Source organism: Penicillium citrinum (assembly GCF_028827155.1).
Source record: "Penicillium citrinum strain IBT 23319 chromosome Unknown utg000008l:1.0-2707905.0:1.0-2709502.0, whole genome shotgun sequence".
Taxonomy (NCBI): domain Eukaryota; kingdom Fungi; phylum Ascomycota; class Eurotiomycetes; order Eurotiales; family Aspergillaceae; genus Penicillium; species Penicillium citrinum.
In genome coordinates, this window is record NW_026622693.1 from 1,372,498 (window position 1) to 1,391,734 (window position 19,237).

General features: G+C 45.4%; 9 protein-coding genes across 9 annotated transcripts; 3 read left to right on the top strand and 6 right to left on the bottom strand.

Moving 5' to 3' along the window:
* Nucleotides 1–9: 9 nt before the first annotated feature.
* Nucleotides 10–949, bottom strand: N7469_008971 (RNA-binding protein with serine-rich domain 1; the record flags this gene model as incomplete). The annotated part of the gene is made up of 3 exons (XM_056647889.1): nt 10–467; nt 528–633; nt 710–949. The coding sequence occupies 3 exons, from the start codon at nt 947–949 to the stop codon at nt 10–12; spliced, it is 804 nt and encodes a 267-aa protein (XP_056497654.1).
* A 409-nt stretch (nt 950–1,358) lies between these two features.
* Nucleotides 1,359–3,677, bottom strand: N7469_008972 (putative AAA family ATPase; the record flags this gene model as incomplete). Its single annotated transcript, XM_056647890.1, has 2 exons — nt 1,359–2,084; nt 2,154–3,677. The coding sequence occupies 2 exons, from the start codon at nt 3,675–3,677 to the stop codon at nt 1,359–1,361; spliced, it is 2,250 nt and encodes a 749-aa protein (XP_056497655.1).
* An 840-nt stretch (nt 3,678–4,517) lies between these two features.
* Nucleotides 4,518–5,347, bottom strand: srgA (Rab family GTPase srgA; the record flags this gene model as incomplete). Its single annotated transcript, XM_056647891.1, has 3 exons — nt 4,518–4,840; nt 4,971–5,238; nt 5,318–5,347. 3 exons carry the CDS (start codon nt 5,345–5,347, stop codon nt 4,518–4,520), a joined length of 621 nt encoding a protein of 206 aa, XP_056497656.1.
* A 536-nt stretch (nt 5,348–5,883) lies between these two features.
* N7469_008974 (NCA2 family protein) lies at nt 5,884–8,001 on the bottom strand (the record flags this gene model as incomplete). The annotated part of the gene is made up of 4 exons (XM_056647892.1): nt 5,884–6,118; nt 6,191–6,316; nt 6,372–7,925; nt 7,985–8,001. 4 exons carry the CDS (start codon nt 7,999–8,001, stop codon nt 5,884–5,886), a joined length of 1,932 nt encoding a protein of 643 aa, XP_056497657.1.
* A 588-nt stretch (nt 8,002–8,589) lies between these two features.
* N7469_008975 (sterol desaturase family protein) lies at nt 8,590–9,891 on the top strand (the record flags this gene model as incomplete). The annotated part of the gene is made up of 4 exons (XM_056647893.1): nt 8,590–8,600; nt 8,873–9,113; nt 9,180–9,265; nt 9,333–9,891. The coding sequence occupies 4 exons, from the start codon at nt 8,590–8,592 to the stop codon at nt 9,889–9,891; spliced, it is 897 nt and encodes a 298-aa protein (XP_056497658.1).
* A 950-nt stretch (nt 9,892–10,841) lies between these two features.
* Nucleotides 10,842–11,604, bottom strand: N7469_008976 (GPI anchored serine-threonine rich family protein; the record flags this gene model as incomplete). The annotated part of the gene is made up of 4 exons (XM_056647894.1): nt 10,842–11,118; nt 11,216–11,347; nt 11,406–11,484; nt 11,550–11,604. The coding sequence occupies 4 exons, from the start codon at nt 11,602–11,604 to the stop codon at nt 10,842–10,844; spliced, it is 543 nt and encodes a 180-aa protein (XP_056497659.1).
* Nucleotides 11,605–15,486: 3,882 nt separating this feature from the next.
* Nucleotides 15,487–16,164, top strand: N7469_008977 (alkylmercury lyase family protein; the record flags this gene model as incomplete). Its single annotated transcript, XM_056647895.1, has 1 exon — nt 15,487–16,164. One exon carries the CDS (start codon nt 15,487–15,489, stop codon nt 16,162–16,164), a length of 678 nt encoding a protein of 225 aa, XP_056497660.1.
* Nucleotides 16,165–16,564: 400 nt separating this feature from the next.
* On the bottom strand, nt 16,565–16,891 carry N7469_008978 (uncharacterized protein; the record flags this gene model as incomplete). Its single annotated transcript, XM_056647896.1, has 1 exon — nt 16,565–16,891. One exon carries the CDS (start codon nt 16,889–16,891, stop codon nt 16,565–16,567), a length of 327 nt encoding a protein of 108 aa, XP_056497661.1.
* Nucleotides 16,892–18,215: 1,324 nt separating this feature from the next.
* On the top strand, nt 18,216–18,704 carry N7469_008979 (nonribosomal siderophore peptide synthase SidC; the record flags this gene model as incomplete). The annotated part of the gene is made up of 1 exon (XM_056647897.1): nt 18,216–18,704. One exon carries the CDS (start codon nt 18,216–18,218, stop codon nt 18,702–18,704), a length of 489 nt encoding a protein of 162 aa, XP_056497662.1.
* Between the last annotated feature and the right edge of the window lie 533 nt (nt 18,705–19,237).

Sequence of the window (19,237 nt, forward strand, 5' to 3'; positions counted from 1 at the left end):
ACATAACTTTTAATGTCGATTATGACTCCGACTCCTGTCTGGACTCGGCGAGTCATAACTACTGTAACTGGGACTACGTCGACGACGTTGTCCTCGTGGACTCTTTGGTCGGGCACTTCCTCGCCTTGGAGGTGAGCGAGATCGTGAGTATGATCGAGCTCGCACGGGAGATCGAGACCGAGATCGAGACCTAGACAATGACGGCCGATAAACATCATGACGATCACCACCGCGTCCACGACCTCGACGTGGAGGCGACTTCGCATATGACCCTCTTCGGAACCCAGATCGTCCTCCATTTCCTCGACTCGGGGGTGGTGGTGATCGGGAGAATGTTCGTCGTGGAAGAACGATTGAAACGTTCAGAATGGCACCGTCTAATTGGGCTTCGTGCATGTGTGCGATAGCTGCCTCTGCGTCTGCGGGATCGTAGTATAGGATGTATGCTGTGCCTCGATTCGTCATGACTAGAGAAGAGTTTTGAATTAGCGTCGGTTTCACCAGGGATTAAGATTCGGTTGTCATACAAGCTCGATTCACTGGTAGATCGAGATACTCGATATCTCCAAAGCTACCAAATATCTCGCGTAGGTGATTTTCCGTAACATTCTTCGTCAATTTTTCCACCACAATCTAATTAATCGCATCAGTTAGCTACTCATTCGCGCGGTAAGTTGTTCATAATGCATGCCGGCAAAACTGGACTCACTTTGGCACTTCGCGATGGACTCGGTGTTCGACTGGGTGAGCGACTATAGCTACGACGTCTGCTATCTCGACTGCGACTGCGAGATCGAGTTCGACCGCGTGAAGGTGATCGCGATCGACTGATACTCCTTGGGCGCGAGTCGTCGCGAGATCTAGAGCGGCGCGGAGATCGAGATCGTGATCGTGATCGTGTGGGAGGAGAGCGACTGGAGGAGTAACCACGAGGAGAGCGAGGAGGCATTTTATGCGACGGGCTTGGAGAAGCTTCACGAGCTTGAAATGAATATGGATGGAGGATGCGATTGGAAGATCAAGGTGTTCTTTAAGATAGTGATAGCTTGAATCCTGGCGATTAGATTGTAACTGTAGATTTGAGGGTAAATTGCAATTGATCAGGGCTTTGCGCGAAGAAAAGACGCGAATGGGAGCTGTTGATGGAGCGAAGAGCGACGAGCGAAGAAGGACGAAGTCAAGGTAGTTGAGGCCTCAGGCATAAATATCACCCGATTCGGAAATGCCCTAGTTCTGCCTCGAATTTATATATGACAAAGTCTGTAATTGTGATATTCCTATTGTTTGAAGATTGTGAATGACTATAAGTAGTGATAATTCATGATGTATTTCCATTAGACTAGCTGAATGGATGCTAATCAAGATTGAGCCTCCGCCCAGTCTTCATATTCCTGAATAACTTCATCGGTGATTTGTCGTTTTACTTGACTTAAAGCAAGTTCAAAATGTTCCAATTTAACATCCTGTTCTTGCTGCGTCCTATCTTCTTCATCAAGTGCAGCATCACCAGCGGTTTCACAAATACTAACAACCTCAGCTCCAGAATACCCTTCCATCCTCTCAGCCAATTCATCCAAATTCACATCTGGATTCAGAACAGATTTCTTAGCCCAGATCTTTAAAATTTCCCTCCGGGCTTCAAGATCTGGGGGACCAATATAAACAAGTTTGTCTAAACGTCCTGGACGCATGAGAGCTGGGTCTAGAACGTCTGGTTTGTTCGTGGCTGCGACAACGAGTACACCTCGTAATTCCTCGATACCGTCCATTTCGTTGAGTAGAGTTGTGAGTACATTCACACCTCCTTGAGAACTACTGCTTCGTCGACCAGCGATAGCGTCGATTTCATCGAAGAAAATGATACTAGGCCGGGCTGCCCGGGCCTTGCGGAAGATTTCTCGGAGAGATCGCTCGGACTCGCCGACGTACATGCTGAGGATCTCAGCTCCTTTCACAGCGAGGAAATTTAGTCCTGCTTCTGTGGCTAGGGCTTTGACGGTGAGAGTCTTTGAACAACCTGGAGGTCCGTAGAGAAGAACACCCTTTTTGCTCTTCACGTTCAATCTTTGCATTCGTTGAGCGTGCTAGAGTTTATTATTAGAAGAGGCACTTTGCACGGGGTCAATATATTGGGTTTATCTTTCTTCTCTTACCTTGAGAGGCCGCTCAACGGCATTCTGGAGTCGCTCTTTGATTTCTTTCTGTCCGCCAATATCTGTCCATCGCACCTTTGGTGTTTCTAGGAATACCTCACGCATAGCAGTTGGACGAATCTCCTGGAGCGAGGACAATACATCTGTCATTTGGATGTCTAGCTGAACGCCAGGCTCTTCTTCTTCTTGAGGCGATGGGGATATTTCGAGCGCTCGGAGTGATAGACCTTGTTCGAGGCTTTGTCTTTGACGCGCCTTGCGACAGATCAATTGTAAGAGAGCGAATAAATCCGCACCAACATATCCGTGAGTCTTTTCAGCGAGTAAATCAATAAAAGCATCGCTCAGTCCAGACGATGCCGGGCCCCGGATAGCACGGAGAATCTCAGCACGGTCTTGTGCGGTTGGAACTTGAAGTTCAATTTCTGTTCCTAGTCGATGGGGCGTTCGAAGGGAATCGTCCACTGAATTCGGATGTCGAGTTGCTGCAACCACGAGGACAGATGCACTCCGGATTGAATCTAAATTCTCACAAAGTACAGATGCCATGGATTGTGATTCGAAGGAGGTTCGCTTTGGCGCGACGAATTCCAGTTGATCGATTATGATCACACTCGGTTTGGCACGGACTGCTTCTTGAAATATGCCCCGAAGTTTCGACTCGCCTTCACTCACACTCCTACCTAAAGATGAGGTACCGATCTTGAATACTTGGCGCCAGCCAGCCTTTTCAATCTGTTGTAACAGGGTGGTCTTGCCGGTTCCTTTCGGTCCAAAGATGAGAATTCCCCGGTTATTCTCGTAGAATGCTGGCATAACCAGTTTCCGTTGGTCCATATTAAAGTCCGTCAAACTCTCGTTGATATCTTGGATTTGTCTTGACAGTCCTCCCAATCCACCGGGTTGAACAGAAATTTCAGAAGTTGTATCCTCCGGCTCGTCTATCTCGGCGCCAATGGAAATTTTCGTGGTCTTGGGTACGAATCGGAAAATGGTATTCTTCGAACTTCCTCCATTTTGCGGTTGGAGTCCAACGACACTGAACGAACGACGCTGACCCTTGAGATCTAGTTCGAAGGTCAACCCGTTGGCCAAGACTTCGCATTTCGTTAAATTGGATTCCAAAACCCATGCCCAGAAATGTCGTTCCTCTACTGGGACCGGACCATATTTTTCAATCCTCTCGGCGTCTGAACTATCCACCAAACTGACAGAAGCAAGCTCGTCCAGACCATTGTCCAACTTTGTTATAGCGATCTTTTCTCCTATTTTGATACCGTATAGATCTTGGAGTGTTCTCGAAGTTTGAAAGACGGTATTCTGAATATTTTCCACGGCAGTCCAGGCAATAGCCGTCTTCGGAGATCCTTCTGAAAGTGTTAGACTGCATGGATCACCGGCTCGAAGACGCAGACTAGCCATTGAGGAGGAGGATAGGTATATGCGAAAGGCATCTCGGTGGTCACTTTTGGGGTTCGGTTGTTTCGACAAGGGTCGAGCTGTGAAGCTGCGAAGTTCAGCCATGATGTGATAAGGTAGGCGAGGACAAATGCGAGATAATGATGCTCTTCAAGAATGAATGGATGTGACTCGCAATATCGGTACTTGCTATCCTGGGAATTCGTGAAATTGTGTGTGTTCAAGAATCCATAACCGTAATTCGAGCTGCGCGTGGACTCGCGGTAGTTGAACGAGTGGAGTTGTTCCCTCTAAATGAGAATTGACTGCAGCAATTATAGAAGAGTCTAACAAACCCTTTCTCATAAATCACTCAGATCTGCTTGTAATGGGTGGGGAAGTATAGAAAAAGAGAAAAGAGAACAGAAAGAAGAGAAAGAGTGGGGGTGGAAAGAAAGAAGATCTTATCGACTGAAAATAAAAGCGGGTCACCGCAGGAGGGGCTTAACTAAGTAGAATAGAATAGTTATATAATACAAATATATTTAGAATAGATAGAATATTGAATACTATGATTATTAAATAGAAATTGGAACCATATGAATATTCACTTTAACGGCTAGTCCAAATTATCTGGGAGATTGGAGACATGCCGCCACAGGCTATGGACAGATATGTATGATACTCGAGTATAATGGGGCGCCAACTCTCCATGGAAACCGGACATTCAGATCTGAGCACATGAAATTGCAGTAAAGAAAAAGGATATGTTCTGCATGGGAAGCGACCAATCGGGACGAGAGAGATGTGAGTGGGAGTCAGAGAGAAAGAGAAAGAGGGAGAGAGGGATAAAGAGAAGAAGAGAAAAAATAACTCGACACACGCGGGAAAGGGAAATTCGGGAAAGATACGATCTTGGGAAATAGAAGAAAAAAAAGGCAAAGGAAGAGAATAGTGGTACAGTCTCTAGCAACACTTTCCTCCGTTGCTACCATTCATACCCGAGCCTTGTTGGTCTATACTGACGCCCGAAGTACCGCCCTGCTCAGTCTTGGAAGTATCCATGCCTTTCTTGATATCGGAGGCAAGGCTATAGAATGCCTTTTCGATGTTGATGTTGTTCTTTGCGGAGACCTCGAGGAATGGGATACCGAGCTCATCGGCGAGCTGTTGGCCTTGTTCGGTCGAAACCGCCCTCTTCTCTTCCCAGTCACACTTGTTTCCGATGAGAATCTTGTGAACTCCTTCGCTGGCGTGTTGTTCGACATTGGAGAACCAGGTTCGGATGTCTATTTGAGCGAGCGAGAGTTAGTCTGGTATTCCTGGTTGTAGAGGGAAGCACTTGTTGTGAGGAGTGTAGAGACATCCTGATCCATTAATCCTATCACCTCTACATTCCCCAGTCAAGCTGACACTTACTTTGGAAAGATCGTTCATCGGTCACATCATAGACAAGGAGAATACCCATTGCACCACGGTAGTACGCTGTTGTGATAGTGCGGAAACGCTCCTGGCCTGCTGTATCCCAGATCTGTAGTTTCACTCTCTTGCCGTCCAACTCGATCGTGCGGATCTTGAAGTCGATTCCGATGGTGGTAATGAAAGAAGGGGTGAACGAATCCTCGCTGAATCGCAGAAGACAGCATGACTTTCCGACGCCAGAGTCGCCGATCAGCAGCAATTTGATCTAAAGTAAATGCAGAAAAATCCCATATTAGCAACAGGGCCACTTCGAGTACTCCACTGGAATGCTTTGGCAAGCTTACTAGAAAATCGTAATTCCTTGTGCCCGCCATGATTTCTTTGTTGGGTTTATCGTATTTAGGGAGGTGAAGGGAGAACGGGACCGAGATAGGGGACGGATAGAGTGTTGGCTAATTCCCACTGGGAATCGAAAGGATGAAGCGGAATGTGTTGTATGATCTCGAGATTACGTTCAACGTATTCGTGATCGACAGTGGCGGGTCGTGGGATCGTTGAGAGGGGTGTGGTAGGGTGGAAGAGGTTCGGTGGCTTTGGAGACTCTTCTGTATCAGGAGTGTTCGGGCCAAGAGCGCAGATCGTCCAGCCCACGAACACACGTCAGGTGATATGGAGGATTCGGATCACTTGATTTGCGGTCGAGCGTAAGAATCAGAAAAGAGTCTACTAGAATAAGCCAGTAGACGATCAGAAGGAGGAGAATCAGAGGGGAGATGGGACGTTGTGACTTTGGGTGGGAGTGATGACGATAGTTACGTAAGCTGCCTCGTGGCGGATGACTACATTTATACACCAGTATGATAGAAGGATATATTTATATTGATATATGTATGTGTATTCGATAGAAGAGTTAAGTACAATAGTTCCATCGCATCATTTCAACCACCCGAAGCTGCTTGGTAACTCCGCTTTGAACATCGAGGAGATCCTGAATATCCTCGCGGAATTCACGATATTGTCGAGCCCCCAGCATCGGCCGGACTTTCTGGAGAAGACCCTCGGCTTCACAGATAAGTCGACCTGAATCTTTGAAAGAAATGACCCCATTTGAGATTGAAGCAGACATAAGAATCCGTGTGGAATTCCTAGATGGCAGTCAGCTTCCGATTTGCTTCCCAGTGAAGCTTACACCACACCATAAGAAGATAAGAACATACCGTAGACTACGTTTGAGGTCTCCCTGCCGTTTACCTCTTTGTAAGCCCCTGCGGCTTCCAAAGACTCCAAAGAGCCATCGAATACTGGCATAGGAAACCAGGATTCCTGGCGTGAGTCCAACGAAGCTGGAATATGTCAGTACGTTGTTGAGGAAGTATCAGATGGAGGTATATAACTTACCCAAAGACAAGCTCCTGACTCTTCAAGAGAGCATTAATACCACTGATAGCCACTTCAACGTCCACCTTTGTCTTCTGAATCTGAATCAAAAGAGCACGAACTAAATCTCCTCGAACAGTGCCCTTAAGCGGAGATCGCAGGTCTCGCTCATAAGCTTTGAGGACCGGAGTCAAATCACCTTCCTTCACGGCATTTGTAATTGCCGTAGCATCCTCTGTTGCCATCGGACCTTGAGATGTATCGGGGCGATCACGGACAAAATCAATCACCATTCGCTCTAGACTAGCCCGATCAGCGACTAAACTATTCTTGCTCATGATGGCAATCTCGCTTTTCTCGTCATGTCTGATCGTCCCGATAAGTTTGTGAATGGGAGCAACCACCCAGTTCTGGGCAAAATCAATCACCGTAGCGCCAATATTCATGATCCATTGGAGAATCTCGTCTTGGCGACGGAGCAGGAAGCGAAGAGAGGCACTACTGGACAGGAGGATTATCGATAGCGGAAGCCAGTATCGGATAATCCCACTGGGACGGCCGTTCTGATCGATGTTTGTTGAAATTACGGCAGTGTGCTTCGGGAGCTGAGTACGAAGTATGTGGACGAGACGCTGGATCAATTGAAGAGGATTCTGTGCTGCGGACATAGAGTTATGCTGTGCCTGCAGATTTGTGGTCGAGATCTCAATCGCAGAAAACACCCGTTTTTCGAATTCTGGAGCAGCGATGTAGGAGTTACCATGATTCAAGATAGCTTCGGTTAAAGCAACCGTCCGATGCACAACGTCTTGCCACTGATCCCCGGGAATATCAGATTCGGTCGCGGTGAATGTATCTGTATTGAAGGAGTGCCAGCCTTCCATAATGAGACCTAGACTACTGGTATGAATATCCTTCATGGCCAGTAATTTGTCTCGTTTTTGTCGGGCTTCTCCTCGACACGATCGGATTGGATCCGATATATTTAACCAGGTCGGATACTCCGATACACTGTGTCGAGCAATTTGGTAAAATCGAGCCCACCTGGCTGCAATTGATCGTGATAGAGAATCGGTAGAGAACTGCTGGGCATGTGTGGTGGAATAGATATCCTTTGTCCAATGCCATAATCGTACTGGAGACGTTTGTGCAGCATATATCCCACTTTGCCAGACAGACCCTAAGACTTCATTCCAGTAATCGATCTCATCGTGAATGCGAATTGTCTGGTCTAATAGGGTATGCATGAGTAGTCCGGAGGTTTGTACAGCTGCCTTTCCAGCAATCAGCCACAGATGATCCGGGACATGGTGCTCGGTATCGGCGGGCCCCGAGGCGATGGAGAGGGTGTTTGCAACGGCCGGGTCTGACAGTAGGTCTGCCAGTCGAGTTGCCGGGAGTAAAGGCTGGGTCTTTGAAGTGACTGAGATTGAATGGATCACCTGTCGCAGGTGACGAAGATGTCTGTCTGGGACATCGTCTGTTGGCACGCGGGCTAGCGTGAGGTTGGAATTATCGGCGGGAGGGATCTTTTGTTGGAGACGGTCCAGTTGCACGTTTACCGAGCAGGCGTTCCTTGTAAATAATTAGCTGGATTCAATGATTGAGAATTGGTGAGTGAAGACTCTGCTTACTCCTGTATTATCGACATGGCGCATCTTCTCGAATCTGCGTCTCGCAAGTGGGAGCTTCAATGGAGATGGAGAAATGAGGTCATGAAGTGTAAACCGAACAAACCAAGCAAACTGAACAAACGACGATCCATGAGGGCTGTGTCATCACATGACCTTACATAATGCAGGAAACCAGTTTTTATTTTGCAGTCTGCAATGCACCGTGTAGGATGTATACTGATAGGACGGAATATACATACTAGTACAATAGGCTGCACTTCATTAAACATATACACACTGATCTGTCCCATATATTTTACATATAATAAACAGAAAAATAAAATAAGATAAGATCATACGATATCGTACAATATAGTATACCCCTATAGTATGTACAAATATAAATATACTCCCTACATTATACTGTACTATGGCTTACATACTTCAGTAGATCTCGGATACTCAACAAACATGCCACATGCAGACCTGCAGACAACCCGCAGTGGGCTGAGCTCATCTTAACCAATGAAAAGCCTAGAAAAGCACATTATCCGACTGGGTGGGGCTCGGAAGTCGATCGGCTGGGAGTGGTCTTATTCGGGTGAGTCAGCAGATTTCAGTTCATTATGGGCGGACCGTACTACTACAGTACTATGTAGCAGTACGTAAGCAGACTACAGGGAGTCAGGGGCTCCGCGGTCTCGCCACTTTTGGAATCGCTTGGGGAAATAATTGCAACCGCTTTTCCTTCTTTTTTCTTCCTTTTCTTCAACTCGTTCATTCAACCTACTTGACTCTCTACTTGGGAAACACAATGTGAGTTCTAACCCCTTCTCATTCTTCTTCTTTTCTTTTCTGTCTTTCATCTTTCCCCCCTCTTTTTCTTTTCATCAATCACTGACTCTCCAGGAATTCAACCGTGTTGCCCGCCACCACCTACTGGGGCACGTATGAGGAAATCTCCAAATACAATGCCGATTTCAACATCCCCGAGAAAATGTGGGCTGCCTGGTACGCCTGGATGCAGAATGATGTCCTAGCTACTGGTATCATGTCCTTTGCCATGCACGAGCTCGTCTACTTTGGTCGCTCCCTTCCCTGGATCTTCATTGATACCTTGGGTTTCTTCAACAACTACAAAATCCAACACGTAAGTGATATCAGAAAGAACAAAATACAAGAAACTATTTCGATCACTAGCTAACAATATTTCTAGAACAAAATCCCTTCTCTACGCGAACAGTGGGACTGCGCCAAGTTCGTCCTCCTGAGTCACTTTACCGTTGAACTTCCTCAAATTTGGTAAGTCTTGCGCTGAATCAACCCCTTTCACTCGAATTTGGAACCATCATTGCTAACTCTTTGATAGGCTGTTCCACCCAATGGCTCAATTCTGTGGTCTGCAGACTTCTATCCCCTTCCCCTCCCTCTGGACTATGGCCTACCAGATTGCAATTTTCTTCGTCATGGAGGATACTTGGCACTACTTCTTGCATCGTGCTCTTCACTGGGGCCCCCTCTACAAGGCTATCCATAAGATTCATCACCAATACTCCGCTCCTTTCGGTCTGGCTGCCGAATACGCGTCTCCTATTGAAGTGATGCTCCTGGGCTTTGGTACCGTCGGTTGCCCCATCCTCTGGTGTGCTTTCACCGGAGACCTTCACATCCTCACTATGTACATTTGGATTGTCCTGCGTCTGTTCCAGGCCATTGATGCCCACAGCGGTTACGAATTCCCTTGGAGTCTTCACCACTTCCTGCCTTTCTGGGCCGGTGCCGACCACCACGATCTTCACCATGAGAAGTTCATCGGAAACTACTCCAGCAGCTTCCGCTGGTGGGACTACCTCCTCGACACTGAGTACACCCCCGATGCTCTGAAGCGCCGCAGAGAAAACAAGGCCGGTGCTAAGAAGGCTCAATGATCTAATGACGACCTCCGGCAGTACTTATGCCATTACTCTTCGATTCGGTCCCGCTTCAGATTCACACTTAATACTAGCGTTGTCTAGTCTCTTCTAATACATTTCAAAAGACGTCTATAAAGAATAGAACATTTTCACTTGAACTTGCTTGAATTAATCGTGCAGTAATTGGTATACAGTAGTTAGAAGCCTATCAAATATGTCATCAAATTAAGCATAAAAACATTCATGCATGGGAATGGAGCCTGCTAAGCTTCGTTCCTGACTAGTCACTGTATGCTATACGAAGACCCGAATCTATATTGATCAAGAAAGCCTAACCCAAGTCCATTCAATGTTTGAAATTTATCAATTTCATTCAAGTATCTATCCATACAAGCTTATATACATCTTGTATAAGATACAGATGTTGATATCCCTATCTTGGCTGCCGCCGCTTTTACGAGGGTGCTCTGGCTCAGACGTAGTGATCAAATCAGTCAGTTATGTGAGCTTCTGGCTGATGCTCACTGATTGCTCAGTGACCAGTCGGGGCTGCTCAGTGATTATTCGGAACCACCCAATGACCATTCCATGTAGACTGCGGCAGCAACCGCAAAAACCGCAGCGGTTTTGGGTCTTCATTTCAAGACCGCACAATTTTGCGGTTAGATTTTGGGTTAGCATTTCAAGACCAAATCCAACACCGTGCCGCAGTCTAGGAGCCCATAAGGTCTGCGCACTAGTGGGAGATGCTATGGGTTCCCAGTACGATTAACTTAGCATCGATTTATTCGGAGGTTTTTGGGGCGTCTCTCCTCACTCTTAACTCTTGAAGGACTGCTTTCTTCTGCTGTTTTATGCAGTAAAATCTAGAGAATGTACGCACCAGACCAAGCGGCATATAATTTAACCTCATACAATACGATATCGCCGACCACCTGATGCGAGAACCGTACCCCCAACACCAATCAAATAACTCCTTGTAGCTCACACGCCATCCCAACAACAATACTCATCGCACCCAAAGCCATGGGCAGCCCAAAAGTGCGGGCTGCAGCCCCAGACTGCGCGTCAGTGCTTGAGCCCGTCCCATTACCAGTGCTTGTCACCGCAGCTGTAGCTGTAGCTGTAGAGGTGGCCGATGAAGTCGTGGTATTCTCTCCATGGACGACAACACTGAATTCTCTGGACTGAGCCAGTATGCTGTTGGATGAGACGTCTTTGAAGTTGAAGATGTAACCAGATCTGGAATAGTTTATTGTGAGATATAGCTCCTCGGCTGCTTATAGAATACGGTTGACTGGTTGACGGTGCACGCGAAAGTAAAGGAAAGCCAACTTACCCCGGAAGAACGTCAATGCTATCGAATGTGTACACATCATCAGATGTGGTCAGATTAGATGCAATTTTCAGATTGACGCTGGGAATTTTATCCTTGTTGAGGAGGTAGAGGTTGAAGGTGGAGGGGTCGGAGCTGCACACGTTAGGATAGGTGAGATGAGAATTCAATGTGCCAACAGGGGACTACTCACTGAGAGGACAACCACTCCACTTTTGTCTTTGTCTTCAGATCGAGCTCAGAGCCATTTTGTGAGGAAACCACCGACAGGCCTTCCACCAGGTTGCGTCAGCTACGTTGAAGAGTATCAGAATGAGATAAGAGAGCAGGTGCATACACAATGCAGAAACAGCGAACATCACAGGCCCGGCGAGTGTAGGAAATCGGAACATTTTCGAATATCATGGGGGTATGAGAGTTTTTGGGAAGCTGGAGTGTGTCGCACGAGAATTCCTGGGATATACTATAGTATTATGGTAGTGTTTCCAATGGAAGAGCTGTCAATTTATACCCTACGGCTATGATATGCAACAAACAAGAAACACACGGCAGAAATGCCGTTTATTCCAAATGACTAGCATTTAATTTCCACAGACGGCGTATCCCCAGTGGTTCCATCCCAATCCGAGCAGTTGATCGATAAGACACAACCACCCCGATTGACAGGCATAGCCTCTGAGCCAACATAACGCGCCTTCTGTGTTGTTCAAACATCGTCCATGGTATAGTTGGATCTTCCAAGGACCTGGCTTGCAGACCCAACACATAGCTAGGAGGAAGAACCGCAATTGCCGGGGGAAGGATTGGGTATTCTGCCAAACTAGGTTTGTCACCTGGATTTCAAGTCTGCTGGGAGGGGAGCCTTATTCTTGATGTTTCAACTCTCAAACTTTCCTCCCAGGCCCATCTGAGCTCAGTCAACGGCGACCATTTAATAAAGATATTTACAAGTTGGGAGCAATGATTTTCATTCAGGAAAGCCTTTCAGGGGAGCCAATAATCCACAAGAGATGGCTAGGTATATTGGTCTTAGTATATCACACAACCAAATTGGCTGACGGGTATACCAGTTCTCGGTCCGCTCAACACAGAACTTTTTATGGTGGCATGTCTTGTATCGGCGGTATTTGGATTCTTCTTCGGGGGCTTATGTTTCTGTGCTACCAGGACGTTCATCGCTTCTCGGAGAAAGAACGATCAGACCGCGGGAACAAAATCCCCAGCTTCAATAGAGCTTCTGGAAGAGTTTGGACGACAGGAGTTTCATCATCGAGAAAGGAGTCATGATAGCATATCGGGACTTATCTGGCCATAAAGAGTTCTGATGATAACAAACCCGGACCGGAGCTCGGTTATTGCAGAACCAGAGTCAGAAAACATAACTTGATCTAAAAGTCAAAAATACCAATGTATAAAGCCTTCATGACAAAGAGGTGTTTGAGGATGGTGATTACGCCTCGGCATGCGATTTGAGACGGCGTGCCCCATCGGCTTTACATGCCCTTCAGACCTATTTTATCTCCCTTGAACAAACAAAAAACATACTTTCCCTATCTAAGCACGTATGCTACGTCAGTAGGATAACTAGTACTCATGAAATAGATGAAATGATATTATGAGGAAGAAGGTGATATGAGAGCTGTGAGGGAAGAAGAGGTGACTACTTTTATATGACTCTTCAAACACTCTATATTCGTATGATCGCAGTGGTAGATCACTCGGAGAATCTTAGCTCTTTTAGAGGTATTCTCCCGTCGGGTTCTGTTGTACATGGTACTTTTGCTGAGTGTTAGAGCTGGGTCATCCAGAGCACCCATTTAAGTAAAATAATCTAGGTAGCCTCATCCATCATCATCATCATCCATCCATCCGCATCTTTCATCTCCATCAAATTTCATATGTAAGGTAAACTATGATTCTTCCTCCCACTGTCCGGTTCTTTCTCTACCGACTATATAGCTTTATACTCGCTTGATAGTGTTGATAAGAGTTTCTACTAATCATTATCAGTATGTCAAATTTGGAACTAGGGATAATACCTATATCGTCGCTGAAAACTTGTAGTTAAACTTCCTCGATTAAGATCGCTGTTTTCCTTTCATTTTCCCAAGCCCATTTTTGGGATTTCTTGCATAAAAGTCTATCAAAGCTTTCTTCTTAGAGACATTTCCCTGATAATTGGCCTTTGAGCCCAAAATGGCCTTTGCGAAAGCTTACTATTTCTTTCAAGTTATTACCAGCATTTAGTCTACAATTTCCTCGGTTTATCATCAAGTGTGTATGACAAATGGTATGGCATCTTTCAGCCTATCTAGAAAGGGAAAGCCAAAAATGCCAGATATTATCCGGTACATATGCACTTAGTATATGATACTACATTGAAAAACCAATGAATTCCCAAACAATGCATAGTAGGCACGATTGAACAAAGACACCTTGAAGATCTTTGCTAATCAACATAAATAACAACGGGATACATAGGACGAAACTTTGCCTCATTTTATTATTGCGTGGTGGTGAAAGGGCCCCTCAAATCTTGCCATAATTTGCCGTGAGAATTTCAACCGTGCGACTATGAAATAGAAACCTCGCGTCGTCGCATGGGAATAGTAGCAATCCAGCAAAAAGAAATCACGTCCGTGTCCCCAACACTGAAGTTCTGAGCGTTTCCAGCGACTGTAGAACCGATGTATGTTTGCAGGTTATTTCTCCAGTGTGATAGACCCGACCCTCAATCGTATAAAGCTGTTTCCCCCAGGCTTTGCCATGTCCTGGATATTGGCTAGAAGGAATGAACTCTTTTAATTCATTGGCAGATCGTTGAAAAATGGGCCACAGCTTGTCGTTCAGTGTCCATCCAGGTGTCTGATCCTACTCAATTAAGGTCGTACCTCAGCTGGGCCGAGACGCATTATGCCAAGGATGGTTTGGAAATAGTGTGTCTCTTCTGAGGAGGCATCCGTATTGTCGTTTTCCCATCCCATCTAATACTCAAAGCGAAGGATCTGCTCTAGATGCGTCTTCGATTGCTCACAGCGGTAGAGATCACATCTCTCAATTTGTGGAACATAATCAGGTGTTTCACCGCTTTTTTCGTCACTGTAGGTATTTTGTTGAAAATGAGGATAGCTTTCTTGGTTTTTTTTGGGTGTTTTGATTCAATAAACACCACGTATCATCAAACTGTGCTTAATAGGTATTGAGTTCGTCGTGTTCTGGATTACATTCTTGAATACCATAAGGTCGATGTATATACTGTTTCGAAAGAGTGAGGCTTTGGATTCCTTCACGGATTGAATTGAAAGATGGATCAGGCAATGGTGATAATGGCAAATTCATCTAGTAGAATCATCGGTTTTGTTACTTGAATCATAGATTTTTATTCGGTTTTATTTATGCTTATCAGGCTCATGCACGGATGCATCCATAGATGGGCACAGGATTAGTATGACTTTTAAGAGCACAATGCCTGGGAGATGGTGATATTATCCTTCTTTCTCATTTGAACTGGATTTAAAATGAATAGTGAAGTATGAACCAGTCCTTTAACGTGTATGAAACTAAGGTACATTATCTCAATGCTCAGGAATTACAGGGTAGTAACAAGTATGAAAACCCATGCTAACCACTTTGGGTTATTTCTCGCTTTGAAAGATATACTGCCTTGCGTTTCTAATTAAATTCGCAGGCTTTAAGGTCTTGAAAAGAGTGGCAGAAAAGAGGGTGGTTCAAACTAATGTTACAGCACTGTATGTTACCTATGTGCGTTCAATTTTGACATATTTCACAGGCATATCCCCTGAATCAGCTGGATAGGAAAATATGTCTGGGTAGAAGTTCATTAAGCTTCTATTGATTGCGTCGACTTGATTATGAACAGATTTTATATTGCGGATGGTACTGGGAGGAACTAAAGACATAGCTTGGTGATATTCTAGAACACATTTTTGTAAGACGAACATATATAATTGATGTGTTGGCAGTATAGAAAATGCATTTAATTCTTTGGCCCCAGAGGACAGTTGATAAACTATCAGAAATTATTTACCGATTTCCTCTTCGCGCTAAGCTTGTCATTCACGCCCTTCGATTGATAGCCCCACCCAACCGTGCCGCGTCATCGGCAATCCATTCTTTACCAGAAAATAATACTATATAAAGATAAACTTCCCGGTGCGTTTCTTGGCCCCCGTACACAGAGCACTATATCCTTACATTAGGAAAGAAACTTCATAGTGAGCATTGGAATATATCAATTTCTATAGCTAGCTATCATGGACAATTCAACTCTGCACCACGCCATCATCTCCTCATTTCTTACGAACCAACGACCTCCAACTATCAGCGAGATTGCCACCCATTTTAAATGCAGTGAATCAACAGCAAGGAAGGGTCTACGGGATTTAGCAGACTACCATGGCGTTGTACTTCATCCGCATTCTGACGAGGTCTGGGTTGCTCACCCATTCTCAGCAGCACCCACGACCTGTATCGTTTCCTCAGGCGAGCACAAATGGTGGGGAAATTGTGCTTGGTGTTCGCTGGGAGTGATGCAGCTGGCTGGCGGCAACGCAACTCTTAATACAAGACTTGGTGCTATCGGTGACGAAGTATCTATCAACGTTGAGAACGGGGAGTTGTTAGACAAAGACTACGTTATACACTTTCCAATTCCGATGCGTAATGCCTGGGATAATGTCATTTATACCTGTTCAGTCATGTTATTGTTCCGCAATGAAGCCGAGGTGGACGAGTGGTGTTCTACTCGGGGTATCCCTAAAGGAGATGTTCGGCCAATTGAGCAGATTTGGAACTTTGCAACGGAATGGTATGGACGTCACGCTGATGAGGACTGGACGAAGTGGACATTAAGCGATGCCGTGGAAATGTTCCGCCGTCATGACCTTACGGGTCCAACTTGGTCGATTGGGGACAACGCAGGGCGATTTTGAGAGCAAGGTCATGCAAAAGCACAAAGATGCTACCTACAATGGCAGGCCCATGAAAAATGCGGGCCCTTTTCCTAGCCATCGGGTTGTTCGTGGTCAATTTGCCTTCGACGATGAATGATGAAATCCGATACATGAATGGAGGAATTCCAAGAGCAGCTCGTCTTACTTTGCAGGGTGGGATTTAGCTTGGTTGGGAAATTTTGACCTTGATTGCCTGCGAAATCATCCTCGCAGAAAACCTAGCAACAGCAGACCTCATACTCTACATAAAAGTACCGAATGATCAAAATGAGTAAACGAATGGCATTTCCTATATACAGGAATGAAGTTTCAAACCGTTCGAGCACACGGAAAATATACTCTTATGAACAGAGAAGATCTAATATGATAGATGATCTGCTTAGCAACTGCAACCACAGGCATCGCAACCACCCTGGGCACAAGCAGAGTCTCCAATATTGTCGGGGCTACATTCACTTTCGCTGGAGCAGGACTTCCAGTCGCCATTTCCTCCATCGTGAGCTAACCAGCACCATTCTCCTCCATTGGCGCATTTCTGCCAGCACCAGCCCTTTTCGGAGCATCCGTAGGGGGCACGGTCATAGCAGGCTTGGGAGTCGCGGGCTAAGACGTTGTTTGAGTTGGCTCCTGTATTTTGGCCGGTGGCTGCTGAGAAGACGTGGCTGGCGAAAGCAGCGAGGGCAAGGATGCTGAGGTTCATCTTCATTTTGATGGGTCTAAGTCTTTGTTAGATTTGATGAGGTATTTGGATCACTCTTTTGAAGTACTCACTGGGTGAGGTTGGCTGTATTGTTGGAAAGATTTGATTGAGAGAGAAGGTTGTGTGATTAGTGACTAGAAGCACGACTCTGATGAAGGCTTTATATCTTCGAGTCTGGGAATAGGTTGTGATCAAGGCATACTTCATCGAGTCAGTGTTTTTCAGCTCTTCCTACAGCCTTGTCTCGTTTTGAGGCACAGTTCATAACAGTTACAAGGCTTCAAGGAGCCAAGAAGGCTATAGCTGTTGAACAAGGCTCTCACTTCTTGGTCGTACTTTCGATCGGATATGATATTGGATATCATTGGGGATTTGCACCTATTGACCCGCATAATTGTCGATCATTGTACGCCTTGAATGCCCCGTCCCTAGACTTTTCAAGGATATTACGTTGAATTATGCATATGGAAGGCTGTGTAGACCTCCACTCGTCATTTTCATGACTCGACAATCATTGATTTGATCTTCCCCATTAAGAAGGCTAATCCAAAACTGGTAATGGATATTTCCTCTTTAATAGTGTATTCAGATATCTATCAGGATTCATAAGTAAACCACCGAAAATTAGCTATCTCAACTGTTGTCGTTATTTTATATCTTTACAAGTAATAATGGATGACTGGGCGAACGAGGCTGTAGCCTTTGATCTTCAATGCACCCCAAACGAGGCTGAAACTCGTATTATCCTACATGTCGATCAATTTTATGTAATGAAGCACCCACCGTTTCTACGCAATTAGCATCGAAGTTTTGTTTTTACTAAATCCCGCTATATTGCGCATAGTCTCGGGTGTAATCTGAACCGTCCTAATCAGAAATGCGTGGCTCCCTGTTACGTATAGTCCGACTTCTAGTAGTCCATAACTTGGTATATCCATAAAAGAGGTTGCATGCATACCCATCTTTGCAACACTGCATTCGTGAGATCATCAGCATCAGGCAGCCGGAAGCTGAAAGAGCTTACTGGAAGCATTATCTGACCGAGGCACAATATACCAGTTCTTCAGCCTGGAGATGAGAGTGTGAACAGCAGCAACAATCTCATGCGACCGCACTTCAAGATTACCTACGCAGATTGTCTTTCCCACCTTGTTTTGAATACTCTCTCGAATGCTATAAACAACAAATCATATGCTTCAGCTGCAATAATCATCGCCTATCCTCGCGCCCTTGGCCAGTTGAAGGGCCGCGGTCATCAACATTCGGTTTCAATCATTCTTCTCGCTCATTAGAGTCGCCAGGCGGAGAGAGCAGCATCTACCTTACGGGCATGAGCATTCCAACTATGACTGTGACGCCCTTGACTGTGGACATAGATACCTCATCAAAGCAATATTTGCTCAAAGCTGTGCAAGGTCATTCGGCCCAGCTCACAAGATTCGCACAGACTGATAAATTGGATGCTCTGGCACCCAAGTCAAATTCCACCATCAATATCATTTACTCAGGGGGAGATGAGGAGGTACACCTGAACGGAATCGAAAAACCGCAGAAATTACAGCGTCATAAACTTGATGAGCCTCTCGGTCCTGATTATTTCACCAACACTCTACCATCGTCCAACAATTCCACTGTTGACGGTCTTGACACATCCCTCATGCCCAACGAGCAGCTCTATTTCAATGTATCGGTCGCCTCGGATGGAGAAATGAACATCAATGTGAGCGGCGATGAAAAAATCTCTCAAGGAGACCGAAATTTGGTTAACAGGCTGGCAAGAGATTTTGTCTCAGAGCTGTCAGTGTTTTTCCATGGGTGAAACTCGTTATTTGGTGGCCTTCTCGTCCTGGCCAGAGCGGTGGGATCAGGTAGAAGGAACACAGCAGCGCAGTGTAGAGTGATGTTCCTTTTATCTGTAAAAACATAGTGCCTTTTCAGAGTGTCCCCGATATAGCGACACATGCAGTGAACCTCCGGATCAACATTGTTAGAAATAAAATTTACAAGAAGATATGAATTTATTCATATGCAGTTTGTGTTTCAGTCCGCAAACACAACAGGTTTATCTTTTCTGTATTTCATATGCATCGAGCTATATAACAAAGTTCCAATCTGGGTTTTGCTGGCAGACTCACTCTCAGCCGCGACTTTGCCAAAATTAGTCATCCCTTATTTTGGCCAGCAGAAAGAACATTATCCTAGACAGTATATCTAACTGGTATTAGAGCTGATGTAACGGATTTACACATATCTGGGTTTGTGGAAAGTATTTAGACAAAAGATATTCAGACCAATTTCTATTCTGCGATCTTTTGTATAAATATTATTTTTGGTTCTGAAGCTATATGTAAC